The sequence below is a fragment of the Hemitrygon akajei genome, chromosome 9 (genome assembly GCF_048418815.1).
Source record: "Hemitrygon akajei chromosome 9, sHemAka1.3, whole genome shotgun sequence".
In the NCBI taxonomy this organism is placed as follows: domain Eukaryota; kingdom Metazoa; phylum Chordata; class Chondrichthyes; order Myliobatiformes; family Dasyatidae; genus Hemitrygon; species Hemitrygon akajei.
The window spans coordinates 169,355,139-169,372,788 of NC_133132.1; the positions used below are offsets into that span (position 1 = coordinate 169,355,139).

At 43.6% G+C, this 17,650-nt stretch overlaps 1 protein-coding gene across 4 annotated transcripts in view; it reads right to left on the reverse strand.

Moving 5' to 3' along the window:
- map3k7 (mitogen-activated protein kinase kinase kinase 7) overlaps nucleotides 1-17,335 on the reverse strand; it is a 148,532-nt gene extending 131,197 nt beyond the window's left edge. For 3 of the 4 annotated variants that reach the window (XM_073057481.1, XM_073057479.1, XM_073057478.1), the window contains exon 1: nucleotides 17,060-17,335. In XM_073057481.1, coding sequence (XP_072913582.1) covers nucleotides 17,060-17,137 — 78 coding nt within the window. In that variant the 5' untranslated portion in view covers nucleotides 17,138-17,335. The remainder of the gene's footprint in view (nucleotides 1-17,059) is intronic. The other variant, XM_073057482.1, reaches the window with a different exon arrangement.
- Nucleotides 17,336-17,650: the final 315 nt, after the last annotated feature.

The window sequence follows — 17,650 nt, forward strand, 5'->3', positions numbered from 1 at the left end:
CCACCAGCCTCCAGATCCAACGTATAATTCTCCGTAACTTCCGCCACCTCCAACGGGATCCCACTACCAAGCATATCTTTCCCTCCCCCCCCTTTCTGCTTTCCGCAGGGATCGCTCCCTACGCGACTCCCTTGTCCACTTGTCTCCCCCATCCCTTCCCACCGAACACCCTCCTGGCACTTATCCTTGTAAGTGGAACAAGTGCTACACCTGCCCTTACACTTCCTCCCTCACCACCATTCAGGGCCCCAGACAGTCCTTCCAGGTGAGGTGACACTTCACTTGTGAGTCGGCTGGTGTGGTATACTGCGTCCGGTGCTCCCGGTGTGGCCTTTATATATTGGTGAGACCTGACGCAGACTGAGAAACTGTTTCGCTGAACACCTACGCTCGGTCCGCCAGAGAAAGCAGGATCTCCCAGTGGCCACACATTTTAATTCCACGTCCCATTCCCATTCTGATATGTCTATCCATGGCCTCCTCTACTGTCAAAATGAATCCACACTCAGGTTGGAGGAACAACACCTTATATACTGGTTGGGTAGCCTCCAACCTGATGGCATGAACATTCTCTAACTTCCGTTAATGCCCCTCCTCCCCTTCTTACCCCATCCCTTACATATTTAGTTGTTTGTTTTTTTTCTCTCTCTCTGCCCATCACCCTGCCTGTTCTCCATCTCCCTCTGGTGCTCCCCCCACCCCTTCTTTCTCCCGAGGCCTCCCGTCCCTTGATCCTTGCCCTTCTCCAGCTCTGTATCACTTTCGCCAATCACCTTTCCAGCTCTTAGCTTCATCCCACCCCCTCCGGTCTTCTCCTATCATTTCACATTTCCCCCTCCCCTCACTACTTTCAAATCTCTTAGTATCTTTCCTTTCAGTTAGTCCTGATAAAGGGTCTCGGCCCAAAACGTTGACAGCGCTTCTCCCTATAGATGCTGCCTGGCCTGCTGTGTTCCACCAGCATTTTGTGTGTGTTGTTTGAATTTCCAGCATCTGCAGATTTCCTCGTGTTTGGATTTAATTTCTTTTTTTTATTTGACACTGATCAACAGAAAAAGACGCTTTCGTGTAGAAGTGAAAACATCTTTACAAAATGATGTAAATTAATTACAAATATAAAACATAAAATAATTGATTGCATAAGTACTCATCCCCCTTTAATATGACACATCAACTCATCACTGCTGCAGCCAATTGGTTTTAGAAGTCACATAATTAGTTAAATGGAGATCGCCTGTGTGCAGTCAAGGTGTTTCAATTAATTGTAGTAAAAATACACCAGTGTCTGGAAGGTCTAACTGCTGGTGAGTCAGTATCCTGGTAAAAACTATACCATGAGGACAAAAGAAAATGCCAAGTAACTCCACAAAAAGATTATTGAAAAGTATAAGTCAGGAGATGGATGCAAGAAAATTTCCAAGTCACTGAATATTCCTTGGGTACAGTTTTTAATCATCAAGTAATGTAAAGAATATGGCAAAGCTATAAATCTGCCTATAGCAGGCCATCCTCAAAAATGGAGTGACCATGCAAGAAAGGGACAAGTGAGAGAGGCCACCAGGAGGCCTAATGACAACTATGGAAGAGTTGCAAGCTTTAACTGAGATGGGTGAGACTGAACATATAACTACAGCATGGGTGTTTCACCAGTTGAGCTTTACAGGAGAATAGCAAAGAGAAAGCCATCATTGGGGGAAAAAAAAACTTGCGTGAACTCTCAGTTAGAGTTTGCCAGAACGCATATGGGAGACCCTGAAGTCAGCTGGAAGAAGGTTCTGTTGTCTGAAGAAACTAAAATTGACCTTTTTGCCCATCAGACTAAACACTATGTTGGCACAAGTCAAACACTGCACATCATCAAAAAATGCACCCACCATCCCTACCATGAAATATAGTGGTTGCTGCATCATGCTGTGAGGATGCTTCACTCCAGCAGGTTCTGGAAGGCTTGTGAAGGTAGAGGGTAAAATGAATGCAGCAAAATACAGAGAAATCCTAGGGGAAAACTCTCTGCAAGAGAACTGTGACTTAGGCGAAGATTTGTTTTCCAGCAGGACAATGACCCCAAGCATAAATCCAAAGCTACAGAGGAATGGCTTAGAAACAACAAAGATAATGCCCTAGAATGGTCAAGTCAGAATCCAGACCTCAATCCAATTGAGAATTTGTGGCTGGACTTGAAAAGGCCTGTTCACTCATGAATCCCATGCAATCTGACAGAGTTTGAACAGCTTTGTGAAGAAGAATGGGATAGAGACCTATCCACACGGACTCAAGGTTGTAATTGACAAAGGGGCATCTGCTAAACAGTGTCCTGAAGGGGGTGAATAATTATGCAATTATTTTGTTTAATAATTGTAATAAATTTAGATCAATTTGTAGAAATGTGTTTTCATTTGACACGAGTCTTCTGTTGATCAGTGTCAAAAACACTGAATAAAATCCACTGTGATTCAACGTGGTAAAACTTAAACATGAAAATTTACAAGCAGGTGAATACTTCTTTTAATCAGCACTGAAATATAAATGCTACATGTACAATCAGTAGTCAGTAATATGAATTAAATGCCTCCCCTCAAATTCTAATTGTGCAATTTTATCAGAATGTCAATATAACAGACTGTCCAAATGACATTAACCACAAATAGTCAACAGAAATGAATGTACCTTAAGATTTTATTAAGATCCTTTCTAACTGAAATTAGTCCAACATACATTGCACTTTCTAAAACTATATCCAAACTCAGCCTGAGTTTTGCAACCTAGTATTAATATGAAAGATATAGAAATTGCTCCATTGTTAAAATGTCTTCATTTATCCATACAAGTCACTTTGCTTCTCCTTCATTCTACCACACATCTTTTCACCTTTTAGACTGACAAAAATACATGTGAATCCTAAGTAATATCCTATGTGGTACGTAAAGTTGTCCTGTTACTGGATTGTTTGTGGATTTTGTAAGCATTTAATCAAAATGTATCGAATACTCAAACATTAATTTGATAAATCTACTATAGTTTGAACAAAATTATGAAAGAATTTAACACTTTGTAGGACTATTTGTCATTGACAATATGTAATAGAGATACAGCAAGATGATGTTGAAATTAGGCAATGATAAAGTTAATCCTTGTGCATAATTCCTTTTCATACCGAAGGTAATCTGAATACTTTAATATGTAATTTTATACTGATAATGTGGTTTGAATAACAGTTTTAATTCCATGCAGTTGGGTAGAAGAAGAGCACAGGATATGAATAGGCCATATGCTTTACAAGTTGACTCCTCCACTCAAAGGATCTCGACTGATCTTTTCTTGGACTCAAATTCATCTTCCTGTTTAATCCCGATAATTCTCTAATCCTGTGTAAACTAATAATCTACCATAACCTTGAATATGCATGACACAGCATTAACAGCTTTGAAGTTAGAGAATTGCAAAGATTTATGACTCCAATGAAGAATTTGCTCCTAATCTCAGTATTGAGCAAGAAACACTGTCCTGTGACTATGCCACTGAATTCTAACTTCCCCTCCAAAGGAATCATCCATTTGGTACCTGCTCTCCAAAAAGAAATCTTATTTTTCAATTAAATTACCTGTCATTCGTCTAAACCCCAAAACTACAGTCCCATTCAGAATCACTTTATGGCCAGTATTTGAAATGTACCAGAACATTGTGCTTCAGTGCCAAGTATAAAACACAGTACAATACCATAACAGACAACACAATAGCAACCAACAATTTACAAGACAATAGTACAAACAGCCATGAGCAATCCACATTTAGCAGAATGGTCACATGCCCAAATGTCAATAATCAAACTAAAATAAATGTGAACATATGAACAAACTCAAATATCGACAGAACAAGGAAAGACCATTTAACTCAGGAGTTCTCAACCTGTGGTCCACAGACCCCTCTGGCATTGGTAAGGGTTAATGGCATTTTTTTAAAAAAATGGTTGGGAAGCTGATCCAATGGATGTTGTGCAGTGACAGTTAGGGTAGTACACATGAGTGAGATTTTTCACAGTGATTCTTTTTCATCTTTCCACAGGCCTGCATCCTGGGAAGCAATGTTAAAGTGCTACCCTGCCCAGTCATCTCCTCCCTCACCACCACTTAGGGCCCCAAACAGTCCTTCCAGGTAAGACAACGCCTCACCTGCAGATCTGCTGAAATTGTCTGTTGTACCCAGTGCTCCTGATGCAGCCTCCTCTACTCTAGTGAGACCCATCGTATATTAAGGGGCTGCTTCATCGACCTCTGCTCCATCTGCCAAAAGCAGAATTTCAGTTGCCCAACATTTTAATTCTGATTCCCATTCCAACATGTTGATCCATGGTCTCCTCTTGTGCACGATGAAGCTACCCTCAGGATGGAGGAGCAACACCTTGTATTCCATGTGAGTAGTTTTCAGCCTGGTGACATGAACATCGATTCCTCCTCCTGGTAAAGAAACTTTCCCTCCCCCCCCCTTGCCCTCTTCTATTCCCCACTCTGGTCTCTTCCCTCTTCCTACCTGCCTATCACCTCCCAGGTCCTCGTTCTCTTTCCCTTTCTCCTATGGTCCACTCTCCTCTCATATCAGATTCCTTCCTCTTCAAGCCTTGACCTTTCCCACCCACCTGGCTTCACCTAGCACCTTCCAGCTAGCCTCCTCCCCCCCAACCTCCCATGTCCTTATTCTGGTGTCTTCTCCCTCCCTTTCCAGTCCTGAAGAAGGGTCTCGGCCTGAATGCTCATTTTCATAGATCAGAATCAGGTTTATTATCACTGGCATGTGACGTGAAATTTGTTAATTTAGCAGCAGCAGTTCAATGCAATACATAATCTAGCAAAAAGATAAATTAAAATAATAAACAAACAAGGAAATCAATTACGTATATTGAATAGATTAAAAGAAACATGCAAAAACGAAGCAACATACACAAAATGCCTTCCATCCCATGATCTTTTCCCTTCTCCAGCTGTGTATCCCTTTTGCCAATCAACTTTCCAGCTCTTAGCTTCCCTGTCTCCTCCTATCATTTCGGATCTCCCCCTCCCACTTTCAAATCTCTTGCTATCTCTTCTTTCAGTTAGTCCTGATGAAGGGTCTTGGCCCGAAACGTCGAATGTACTTCTCTCTATAGATGCTGCCTGGCCTGCTGCATTCCACCAGCATTTTGTGTGCATTGCTTGAATTTCCAGCATCTGCAGATTTCCTCGTGTTTGCAAAAACAGAAATACAGTATATATTTTTTTTTAACAGTGAGGTAGTGTCCAAAGATTCAATGTCCATTTAGGAATTGGATGGCAGAAGGGAAGAAGCTGTTCCTGAATTGCTGAGTTGTGTGTCTTCAGGCTTCTGTACCTCCTACCTGATGGTAACAGTGAGAAAAGGACATTCCCAGGGTGCTGAAGGTCGTTAATAATGGACGCTGCCTTTCTGAGACACCGCTCCCTGAAGATGTCCTGGGAACTTTGAGGGCTAGTACCCAAGATGAAGCTGACTAAATTTACAACCCTCTGCAGCTTCTTTTGGTCCTCCATACCAGACAGTGATACAGCCTGTCAAAATGCTCTCTACAGTATAACTATAGAAGGCTTTGAGTGTATTTGTTGACATGCCAAATCTCTTCAATTTCCTAAGTATAGCCGCTGTCTTGCCTTCTTTATAACTGCATCAATATGCTGGGATCATGTTAGATCCTCACAGATCCTGACACCCAGGAACTTGAAGCTACTGACTCTATTCACTGCTGATCCCTCTATGAGGATTGGTCTGCGTTCCTTCATTTACCCTTCCTGAAGTCCACAATCGGCTCTTTCGTCTTACTGACGTTGAGTGCCAGGTTGTTGCTGCGGCACCACTCTACTAATTGGCATATCTCTCTCCTGTACGCCCTCTCGTCACCACCTGAGATTCTACCAACAATGTTTGTATCGTCAGCAAATTTATAGATGATATTTTAGCTATGCCTAGCCCCACAGTCACTTGTATATAGAGCAGAGCAGTGGGCTAAGCACATACCCTTGAGTTGCACAAGTGTTGATCGTCAGTGAGGAGGCGACGTTACCACCAATCCGCACAGATTGTGGTCATCTGGTTAGGAAGTCAAAGATCCAATTGCAGAGGGAGGTACAGAAACCCAGGTTCAGCAACTTCTCAATCAGGATTGTGGGAATTATGGTATTAAATGCTGAGCTCTAGTCGATGAACAGCATCCTGACGTAGGTGTTTGTGTTGTCCAGGTGGTCTAAAGCCATGTGGAGAGCCATTGAGATTGCGTCTGCTGTTGACCTATTGTGGCGATAGGCAAATTGTAACCGGTCCAGGTCCTTGCTGAGGCAGGAGTTCAGTCTAGTCATGACCAACCTCTCAAAGCATTTCATCACTGTCGACGTGAGTAGATAGATAGATAGATAGATAGATAGATACTTTATTCATCCCTATGGGGAAATTCAACTTTTTTTTCCAATGTCCCATACACTTGTTGTAGCAAAACTAATTACATACAATACTTAACTCAGTAAAAAATATGATATGCATCTAAATCACTATCTCAAAAAGCATTAATAATAGCTTTTAAAAAGTTCTTAAGTCCTGGCGGTAGAATTGTAAAGCCTAATGGCATTGGGGAGTATTGACCTCTTCATCCTGTCTGAGGAGCATTGTATCGATAGTAACCTGTCGCTGAAACTGCTTCTCTGTCTCTGGATGGTGCTATGTAGAGGATGTTCAGAGTTATCCATAATTGACCGTAGCCTACTCAGCGCCCTTCGCTCAGCTACCAATGTTAAACTCTCCAGTACTTTGCCCACGACAGAGCCCGCCTTCCTTACCAGCTTATTAAGACGTGAGGCGTCCCTCTTCTTAATGCTTCCTCCCCAACACGCCACCACAAAGAAGAGGGCGCTCTCCACAACTGACCTATAGAATATCTTCAGCATCTCACTACAGACATTGAATGACGCCAACCTTCTTAGGAAGTACAGTCGACTCTGTGCCTTCCTGCACAAGGCATCTATGTTGGCAGTCCAGTCTAGCTTCTCGTCTAACTGTACTCCCAGATACTTGTAGGTCTTAACCTGCTCCACACATTCTCCATTAATGATCACTGGCTCCATATGAGGCCTAGATCTCCTAAAGTCCACCACCATCTCCTTGGTCTTGGTGATATTGAGATGCAGGTAGTTTGAGTTGCACCATATCACAAAGTCCTGTATCAGTTTCCTATACTCCTCCTCCTGTCCATTCCTGACACACCCCACTATGGCCGTGTCATCAGCGAACTTCTGCACATGGCAGGACTCCGAGTTATATTGGAAGTCTGATGTGTACAGGGTGAACAGGACCGGAGAGAGTACGGTTCCCTGCGGCGCTCCTGTGCTGCTGACCACCGTGTCAGACCTACAGTCTCCCAACCGCACATACTGAGGTCTATCTGTCAAGTAGTCCACTATCCAATCCACCATGTGAGAGTCTACTCCCATCTCCGTTAGTTTGTGCCTTAAGATCTTGGGCTGGATGGTGTTAAAGGCACTAGAGAAGTCAAGGAATGTAATCCTCACAGCACAACTGACCCCCTCTAGGTGAGAGAGTGATTTGTGCAGCAAATACGTGATAGCATCCTCCACTCCCACCTTCTCCTTATACGCAAACTGAAGAGGATCCTGGGCGTGCCTGGTTTGTGGCCTCAGATTCTGTATTATCAGCCGCTCCATGGTCTTCATAACGTGCGACGTCAAGGCAACAGGTCTGAAGTCATTCAACTCCTTTGGTTGTGGTTTCTTCGGTACCGGGACAATACAGGATGTTTTCCACTGTCTGGGTACTCTTCTCTGCTCCAGGCTCATGTTGAAGATGCGCTGTAGTGGTTCTCCCAGCTCAGTCGCACAGGCCCTCAGTAATCGTGGGGAAACTCCATCCGGTCCAGCCGCCTTGCTGGTACAGATCTTCCTCAGTTGACCTTCCACCTGTGCAGCCGTAATCCTGGGCGTGGGCAAGGTCTCCTGTGAGTGGCTATTTTCCTGTGAGCGATAGTTATTAAGGCAGCCACATTATACTTCTTAGGCACTGATATGATTGTTGCCTTTTTGAAGCAAGTGGGAATTTCCACCCGTTGCAGTGAGAGGTTGAAAATGTCCTTGAATACTTCTGTTAGTTGGTTGGCACAGGTTTTCAGAGCCTTACCAGGTACTCCACCAGAACCTTCTGCCTTGCGAGGGTTCACTCTCTTTAAAGACAGCCTAACATTGACCTCTGAGACGGAGACTAAAGTCATCAGGTGCAACAGGGATCTTCATACCTGTAGTTGTGTTCTCTCTCAAAGCAGGCATAGAAGGCGTTGCTTCACTACCAGATGAACTCATCGCTGCCATTCATGCCATTGGGTTTCCCTTTGTATGCTGCCTGGTCTGCTGATTTCCTCCAGCATTGTGTGTGTTACTCTGGACTTCCAGCATCTGCAAACTTTGTTGTTGAAGCAATCTACTGAACCCTCTTTCAAATAAGTATATGCTTTCACAAATAACTCCAAAACTGTCTGCAAAGACCTCTTTTGCAGCAAATCTTCCTACTTTTGTGCTTTTTGACATAAAAGCAAACACTTAATTGCCTTCCTTATTACTTTGCATAGCTACATTTTTTTGCCTCTTGTTAGAGAACATCCAGATTCATCTGAATACTATCATTAAAATCACATAAATTAAATATTGCCAATAACCTCTTTTTCACCATATGTTCCAAGGCCAATAGGTTAAAACTATTGTTTTGTTCTTTGAACAATGTAAGTTTGGCTGAGTGGTGCCATAACAACAACCTCTTACTCAATGTCAGCAAGACCAAGAAGCAGAATACAGTCGCCCTCCTCATCCACGGGTTCCGCCTGCGCAGATTCAACCAACCACGGATCGGGAAAACCCGGAAGTTGAGCATTGTTCACCTCGCGTCTCGTTCGTTCGCTACTTGTGTTGTGAGCGAGAGGAAGGAGTTTAAAGCCAGTAAGGGATGGCTGGCCAGCTGTGTAAAGCGCTACAGCCTCAAGAACTTAAAGATCACGTGAGGATCAGGATCAGCTGATGCCGAGGCTGCATCAGCGTTCCCAGAAGAGCTACGATGCTTGCGTCTGTACTGAATATGTACAGACTTTTTTTCCTTGTCATTATTCCCTAAACAATACAGTTTAACAGCTATTTACATAACATTTACATTGTATTAGGTATTATAAGTAATCTAGAAATGATTTAAAGTATACCGGAGGATGTGCGTAAGTTATATGCAAATACTGTACTAACGCCATTTTATATAAGGGACTTGAGCATCCGCGTTTTTGTTATCCGCGGGGGGCCCCGGAACCAATCCCCCGCAGATAGCAGGGCTGATTGTATTGACTTCTGGGGGAGGAAACTAGAAATCCATGAACCAGTCATCTTCGGAGGATCAGAGGTGGAGAGGGTCAACAACTTCAAATTCCCTGGTGGTGTTATTGTGGAGGACCTGTCCTGGGCTCAGCACGTGAGTACAATTACAAAAGAAACGTGTTGGGGCCTCTACACCCTTAGGAGCGTGAGACTGGCTGTATCATAGCCTGGTATAGAAACACACAAAATCCTACTTCTGATGGGCCCAGCCCATCAGAGGCAAAGCCTTCCCCATCACGGAGCACATCTACAAGAAATGCTGTCTCAGGAGATCAGCATCCATCCTCAAAGACCCCCACCACCCAGGTCATGATCTTTCTTATTTTTGCTGCTGCCATTGGGTAGAAGGTACAAGAGCCTCAGGACTCACACCACCAGGTTCAAGAAAAGTTATTACCCCTCAATCATCGAGCCCTTGTACCAAAGAGGATAACTTCACTCAACCCATCACTGAACTGATTCCACAAATGATGGACTCACTTTCTAGGACTTCATCTCATGTTCTCAATATTATTGATCATTATTATTTCTTTGCTTTGTATCTACAGTTTGTTGTCTTTTGCACACTGGTTGAAAGACCAAGTAGGTGTGGTCTTTCATTGATTCTATTGTAGTTGCTATTCTATTATGGATTTATTGAGTAGGTCTGCAAGAAAATGAATGTTTATAGAAACATAGGAACATAGAAAACCTACAGCCCTTCAGCCCACAAAGCTGTGCCGAACAGGTCCCTACCTTAGAACTTCCTAGGCTTTACCCATAGCCCTCTATTTTTCTAACCTCCATGTACCTATCCAGGAGCCTCTTAAAAGACCCTATTGTATCCGCTTCCACCACCCATCGCTAGCAGCCCATTCAGGCACTCATCACTCTCTGCATTTGTTTTTAAATTTACCCCTGACATCTCCTCTGTACCTATTTCCAAGCACTTTAAAACTGTCCTCTCGTGATAGCCATTTCAGCCCTGGGAAAAAGCTTCTGACTGTCCACATGATCAATGCCTCTCATCTTATAACCATATAACAATTACAGCACAGAAACAGGCCATCTTGGCCTTTCAAGTCTGTGCCAAATGCTTACTCTCACTACTCTTGTACACTTCTATCAGGTCACCTCTCAACCTATTCTCATAAGGCATATTTGCCAATCCAGACAACATCCTTGTAAGTCTCCTCTGCATCCTTTCTATGGTTTCCATATCCTTCCTGTAGTGAGGTGACCAGAACTGAGCACGTACTCCAAGTGGGGTCTGACCAGGGTCCTATATAGCTGTAACGTTACCTCTCGGCTCCTAAATTCAATCCCACGATTGATGAAGGCCAATACACTGTGGGATTGAGTAACTATTGACCCTTTCCTGGTTTTTAACTTCCACCCACAGAGACACAATAGACAATCCCTCCATGACTTCCTCCTTTTTTGCAGCCATGACACTATCTCTGATCAACAGTGCCACGTCCCCACCTCCCTGTCCTTTCTGAAACATCTAAAGCCTGGCACTCAAAGTAACCATTCTTGCCCCTGAGCCATCCAAGTCTCTGTAATGGCCACAACATTATTGCTCCAAGTGCTGATCCACACTCTAAGCTCATCCGCTTTGTTCATGATGCTTCTTGCATCAAACAGACATGTTTCCAACCTGACGAAGGGTCTCGGCCCAAAACGTCGACAGCACTTCTCCCTATAGATGCTGCCTGGCTTGCTGTGTTCCACCAGCATTTTCTGTGTGCTGTTGTTTGAATTTCCAGCATCTGCAGATTTCCTCATGTTTCCAACCATCAGTTTATCACCCGCCTATCCTCCCTATCACACTGCCTATAAGCTTTTTCTATTTGTGAGCCAACCGCCCCTTCCTCATCTCTTCAGTTGGGTTCCCACCTCCCAGCAATTCCAGTTTAAATTCTCCCCAATAGCCTTAGCAAACCTCCCCACCAGGATAATGGTCCCCTTCAGATTCAAGTGCAACCTGTCCTTTTTGTACAGGTCACTCCTGCCTCAAAAGAGGTCCCAATGATCCAGAAATCTGAATCCTTACCCCCTGCTCCAATCCCTCAGCCACACATTTATCCTCCACCTCACTCTATTCCTATACTCACTGTCGCATAGCACAGGCAGTAATCGTGTGGTCCTGCTTTTCAGCTTCTTTCCTAAATCACTGTTGTCTGTTTTCAGGACCTCCTCCCTATTCCTACCTACCTCTGGCTGTTCAACTTCCCACTTCAAGATATCGTGGATGTAATCAGAAACATCCTGGACTCTGGCGCCTGGGAGGCAAACTACCATCCGTGTTTCTTTCCTGTGTCCACAGAATTGCCTGTCTGACCCCCTAACTATAGAGTCCTCTATCACTGATGCCATCCTCTTCCTTTCCCTACCCTTCTGAGCCATAGGGCCAGACTCTGTGCCATAGACACGGCCACTATTGCTTCCTCCAGGTAGGTAGTCTCCCCCCCCCCCCCAACGGTACTCAAACAGGAGTACTTATTGTTAAGGGGGACAGCCACAGGGGTACTCTCTAGTATCTGACTCTTGCCCATCCCTCTCCTGACTGTTACCCACTTGTCTGTCTCCTGAGGCCCCTGTGTGACTACTTGCCTATAGCTCCTCTCCATCACCTCCTCACATATCACAATATGGTGACATAATATAGTCGGCCCTCCTTATCCGCAGATTCAACCAACTGCGGATAGGGAAAACCCGGAAGTTCTCTCTCCAGCACTCATTGCTTAAGCATTGTTATGAAGGATGAACAGCTCTGATGGGCAGAAGGGTGCAGAGTTGCCCATAGTCCCCCCACCCCCCGGGAGAATCACAAACCTTTACTGTTGTTATGCTGCTCATGAGAGAGAGAGATGAGGAGGAAACATGCAAGAACATCTGCTACTGATAAAAGAGGGGAGAGAGAGTTGTTGATTCACCGTATTATGACTTCTGAGAGGGTTATTTATCTTGTACCATTCTGTTCATTAACATTCCTCAGTGGACAGCCGGAGTGGGCTGGTTTGATGGACACAGCCATTCAAAACTGATTGATAGCTGAGACCCTGTGAGTAGGGATAAAAGTCAGGTCTGGAGAGACACCCTTCAGACACACCAGGAGACACAATAGTGGACACTGTTTGAGAGCTGGAACCCACGGGAAGGTGTGGGGCATCGGAGACCGAATAAGGAGATCGGTCAGTTAAACTCACAGTGTTATAGCAGGGCCGGTGGGGACTTGTGTGTGTGTCCACTCATGCCAGAGTGACGAGTCCACCACAGAAGAACGGTCTAGCTGAAGGACAGAGGGGTCATAACTGAATGGCCACAACAACACGACGGATCAAGAACACAAAGGAAGGTTTGCCTGACTGTAGCTGTTACATCTCGCTCTCTCTCTCTCTCTCTCTCTCTCTCTCTCCAACAATTACAATACAACAACCATATCTACCTCAGCACGCATGAACTGAACTGAACTTTATATTCTATGACAATTCATTTACCCCTAGACATCGATAGAGCTTGTTTGTTATTGCTTATTATTATTCCTACACTTTTAGGTTTATTATTGCTAACGTGTATTATCTATATATTTGCATTATTGATATTGATTTGCTTATTTTATTAATAAACACTTTTGAATATAGTAACACCAGACTCCAATGGATTCTTCTTTCTCTGCTGGTCAGACACCCAGTTACGGGGTACATAACAGCATATACAGACTATTTTTTCTTGTCATTATTCTCTAAACAATACAGTATAACAACTATTTACATTATATTGGGTATTATAAGTAATCTAGAAATGACTTAAAAGTACAGGCAGTCCCCGGGTTATGAATGAGTTCCATTCCTGAGTCCGTCTTTAAGTCAGATTTGAAGTCGGAACAGGTACATCCGGTATTATTTAGCGTCAGTTAGTCAAACGTTTTTCTTAGTATATAGTACATATTTTACCTTTCTATGCATATAAGACACTTAAGAAACATACATATTTCAATAATTTAACCACTGCGTTGCTTAGTAATAATTGTAGCTTTCATCGGGGCAGGGCCTTTCACATTCTCCATTAAAGCTGTTCCGATCGTTGACTGACTGTAGCCTAATGCTTTTCCAATGACCAATGACCGTTTCACCTCTTTCCGATCGCTTTATTACTTCCACCATATTTTCAAACGTGATCGTGATTTTTTTCGTGTACAGAAACACTGCGGATTCAGAGCTGCGCCCCAAGGTCCTAATGTCCACCGCACGGAGACATGTTAAATAAGGTCCGGAGTTCCGCTGGATCCTAAAGACCACCACACTGATACATGTTAAATAAGGGACTTGAGCATCCGTGAATTTTGGTATCCGTGGGGGATCCTGGAACCAATCCCCCACGGATAAGGAAGGCCAACTGTATATACTTTTAATTTGATCTTTTGACATTCAGATGACATTTTTTCTACATTCTCTGAAGTAATAGTAATTGGAACACTATGGTACTGGGAATATCACTAATACAAAATTCCCAACATGCGAAACACACAAGAGGTCTAAATATTTCAAACCTGAATGGTAACACAAATGAGCACTGATGTTCCCTGGGTCTCAACTAAGCAATTGATTAGATCCAACTTTGGTATAATCTGCCTATCAAATAGTATCAAGAACAAATACTGAAGATAAAATTCCCCTTTTAAGTTTTCACTGAAACAAAATGCTATAACGATGCCACAGAGGAAACATTGTATAAAAGAGCTACATTTGTCAAGCAGTTGTAAGATGTTACAATCCTGTTAAAAACTTCTTATTACTGTATATGTTAACTAAGCCAAATATATCTGGCTTTTAACTTAAAGTTACTACTAGAAACATCTTGATAGCATTAATTTTGCACAGAATGAAATTTTGCAAAATTCAGTAATATTTTTTAAAACTGGAACCTATATTAGCACTGCAGAAATGCCCCACATCAAATTAAAGTTAATAAGGCTTGATATTTTAATTGGGCTTTGTTTTGTGAATTTAAACTATTAAAATCTATTCAAAAATTGTATGTGTCTAAAAAGAACAAATTCAATCTTCAACCCAAACTAAATTAATCAACAAATCCTGGTCAAGGACCTTGGCTGTTTATTCCTCTCCATAGCTGCTGCCTGACCTGCTGAGTTCCTCCAGCATTTTGTGTGTTTAAATTGAAAGTCAGGGATTTATGCTGGATTAGGGGCAGTGTGTAAAGCAGTCCAGGGCACCTGACCATGACTGCTGCACAGAGACTTCCGCTGGAAATCCATTTTAGCTAACTAATGGACTGGACTTTGTAGTTTTAAGATTAAAGCACCTTGAGCCACTATCTGAAACATCTATAATTTTTAGCAGGTGCAGATACATCTCTACCCAAGACGAGAAAGGTGCTCCTTCTCCCCACTAGCTTGCAGGTCACCCTTGGGCAAGATGTAGCGCCTGCTTAGCCTGCCACAGTCATGAGGTGGTGGATAGTCGTATGAGCAGCTGGTGCGTATCACAAGTCCTGGTTATGTGACCACTGACGCCAGACAGATAATCTCTGAAGAGTATTGATAATGGCTGGGGTTACTCTCCTTGTAAAGACACTGCCCAGAGGTGGCAATGGCAAACCACTTCTGTAGGAAAGAATTGCCAAGAACAATCATGGTCATGGAAAGGCCATGATCTGCCATGTCATATGACAAAGAATGTATTGATGACAATGATATCCATTCAATTTTGTTTTGTTTTTAGTTTCCCCCAGGTTAATAATAGGATAAGGCTTACTAAGAAGAAATCATTCTGAACCTTCTCTAGGTTGTCTACAAGAACATGAGCACAGCTGAAAATTTGCTATCCAACCAGCCCAGGGTTGCCAAACCTTTTTTAATGCCATGGACCGTTAACCAAGGGGTCTGTGGACCCCGCGCTGGGAACCTCTGATCTAGACAGCCGAATGAGGCTAAAGTCTTGGCCTCATTTTTATTTTATGTTTCTGAGTTAACAGTTTCAGTGACTAGGGTATACTCGTATGTTCAAAAGGTATGATAAATATGGAAGTTTAGTGCATAAATAAACTTCTTGCTCACTTTACCATGCATGGACTTAAAATAAAACTTTAACTGACCTGCTATTTGTGGGCACCATAACAATCATGAATTTCTGATGGTGCAACAACATTTTAATGCAACATCAGTTTACAAAGAAGAACAACAAATTTTTACGTAAAGGGGAAAAAGAATTGCAGCTGCTAAAATTGTAAAACAAAAGGATTTAAGTGGAGATGGTCAGCAAATTAGGTGGCACCTGAGAGGGAAAATGCATAAATGCCTCAGGTCATGATCTATTGACAGAATTGTTCTGATGAAATGTCAACCCCTTCATTAGTACCCCTTCCCACCACCAAGGAGAGGTGCTGAGAAAGGATCAGGAACAAACATCATGAAGAATTCCACCCACTCCCATCAGGTATGAAGCTATGTAGTGTCTATGCCAGAACCACCAAACTCAAAAACAGTTACTACCCCAAGCAATAAGGTTGATCAACATCTCCACTGACTAACCTACTCCTCCACCTCTACCAGTTCCTGTCAATCACCTGTGGACATACAATCAATATCTATCAGCTATGACCATAAGATATAGGAGCAGAATTAGGCCATTTGGCCCATCAGGTCTATTCCTCCATTTCATCATGGTTGATCCATTTCCCTCTCAGCCCCAGTCTCCTGTCTTGTCCCCATATCCCTTTGTGCCCTGTCCAATCAAAAATCTAACAACCTTTGCCTTAAATATACTTAACCCTCCTTATAACCTGCCTTCTTATGTATTTATATTTATTGTGCTTTCTATTGTGTTATCTTATTTTTTTGAGCTCCATTAGATCTGGAGTAACAATTATTTTCTTCTCCTTTGAACTTGTGTACTGGAAATGACATTAATCAATCTAGAATCTCAGTTCTCTACAAATGCTTTCTCTTATTTTTATTTCAAAAATTTAGATCTTTGTATATCAAAGCTTTGTCGGCACTCCTGCTTACTTCCTCAAATACAAGTAATAAGTTGTAAACATTTCAGTAATTTGAGCTGGCAGTTTATACAGACTACTTTTTGAAATCTCCAAGTCTGTTAGAAAGCATCAAACTTCAGAACTAAAGCTTATCACGCCTTGACAGGTCTTTTCACTGCCAGACACATCACATAAAACACATCACAGCTGCATAAACGTGGGCAAATATCAGTTATGAAATCGTATGGAAATAATATTGAAAACACGCGAAAAGTTTACAAATTTTCCCTCGTGATCAAAAGTTGTCAAAATAATAGAATAGAATAAGACCCAATTCGAATTTTAAAGATACTGGTACAAGTGGGGTGGGGTGAAAACAAACATTCCTTAAAAGTGCTGCTTAACATAACAGCAATGTAACGAAACTCCGTAATTGCATTGAGATAACCAAACCGAGCAACACACCGTGAATTTGGAGGGATTCTACCTTCCAGTAACCTGTTTACAATCTAATTAAAATGTTCACCACTGGACTTTAACCCGTTTCCTGACCCCCCTAAGGAGGACAGGCCGGGGGCTGCGATGGGCTACCCTGGCAGGCCCTCCTGGACTAGCTGCCTGCCTGTGGCCCTCACTCTGTCCCCCGGCTCTCTCCCACTTCTTACCTCCTCCACATCGATCTCATTGTAGTCGATCTCCTCGAAATGCAGCGCTTGCGGGTTATCGATGATCTCGGCCGACATCCCTGCAGCGGGGGATCGGGTCGGGGCGCCGGCCGCCCTGCCCTGCCCCTGCTGCTGGGGCTCGGCGCCGCTGCGAGTGTCGGAGGTTGATGAGGCCGGTCGGATGGCGGTTGCTGCAAAGCTCCGCTCCCACCGGCTTCACCCGGCATTTCCGGGGTTAATCTGGCCCGCAGACATCCGGGGACCGCCGCTGCCTTGCCGGAACTGACGTCGATGGTCCGGGTAGGGGAGGGGAGGAGCAGGAGGGAGAGTTCTGGAAATCAGTGCGCGTGCGCCGCAGGCCCGGTAGCTGTCGGATTATCGTGCGCGTGCGCCGGCTGCGAGCGGACGGGACCGAAGCGCGTTCGTTCGCCGCGACGGGACTAGTGCGCATGCGCAGACTCCTCGGCGGCTAGGCGGCATCGCGCGCGGAATTTGAATTCGAGCGGTGAGTCGACGGGAGCCGCTCGAGCGACGGTGAACGGCTAATCCCTGCTTCTATAAAATAATTTTCTATCATATCATGTTATTATA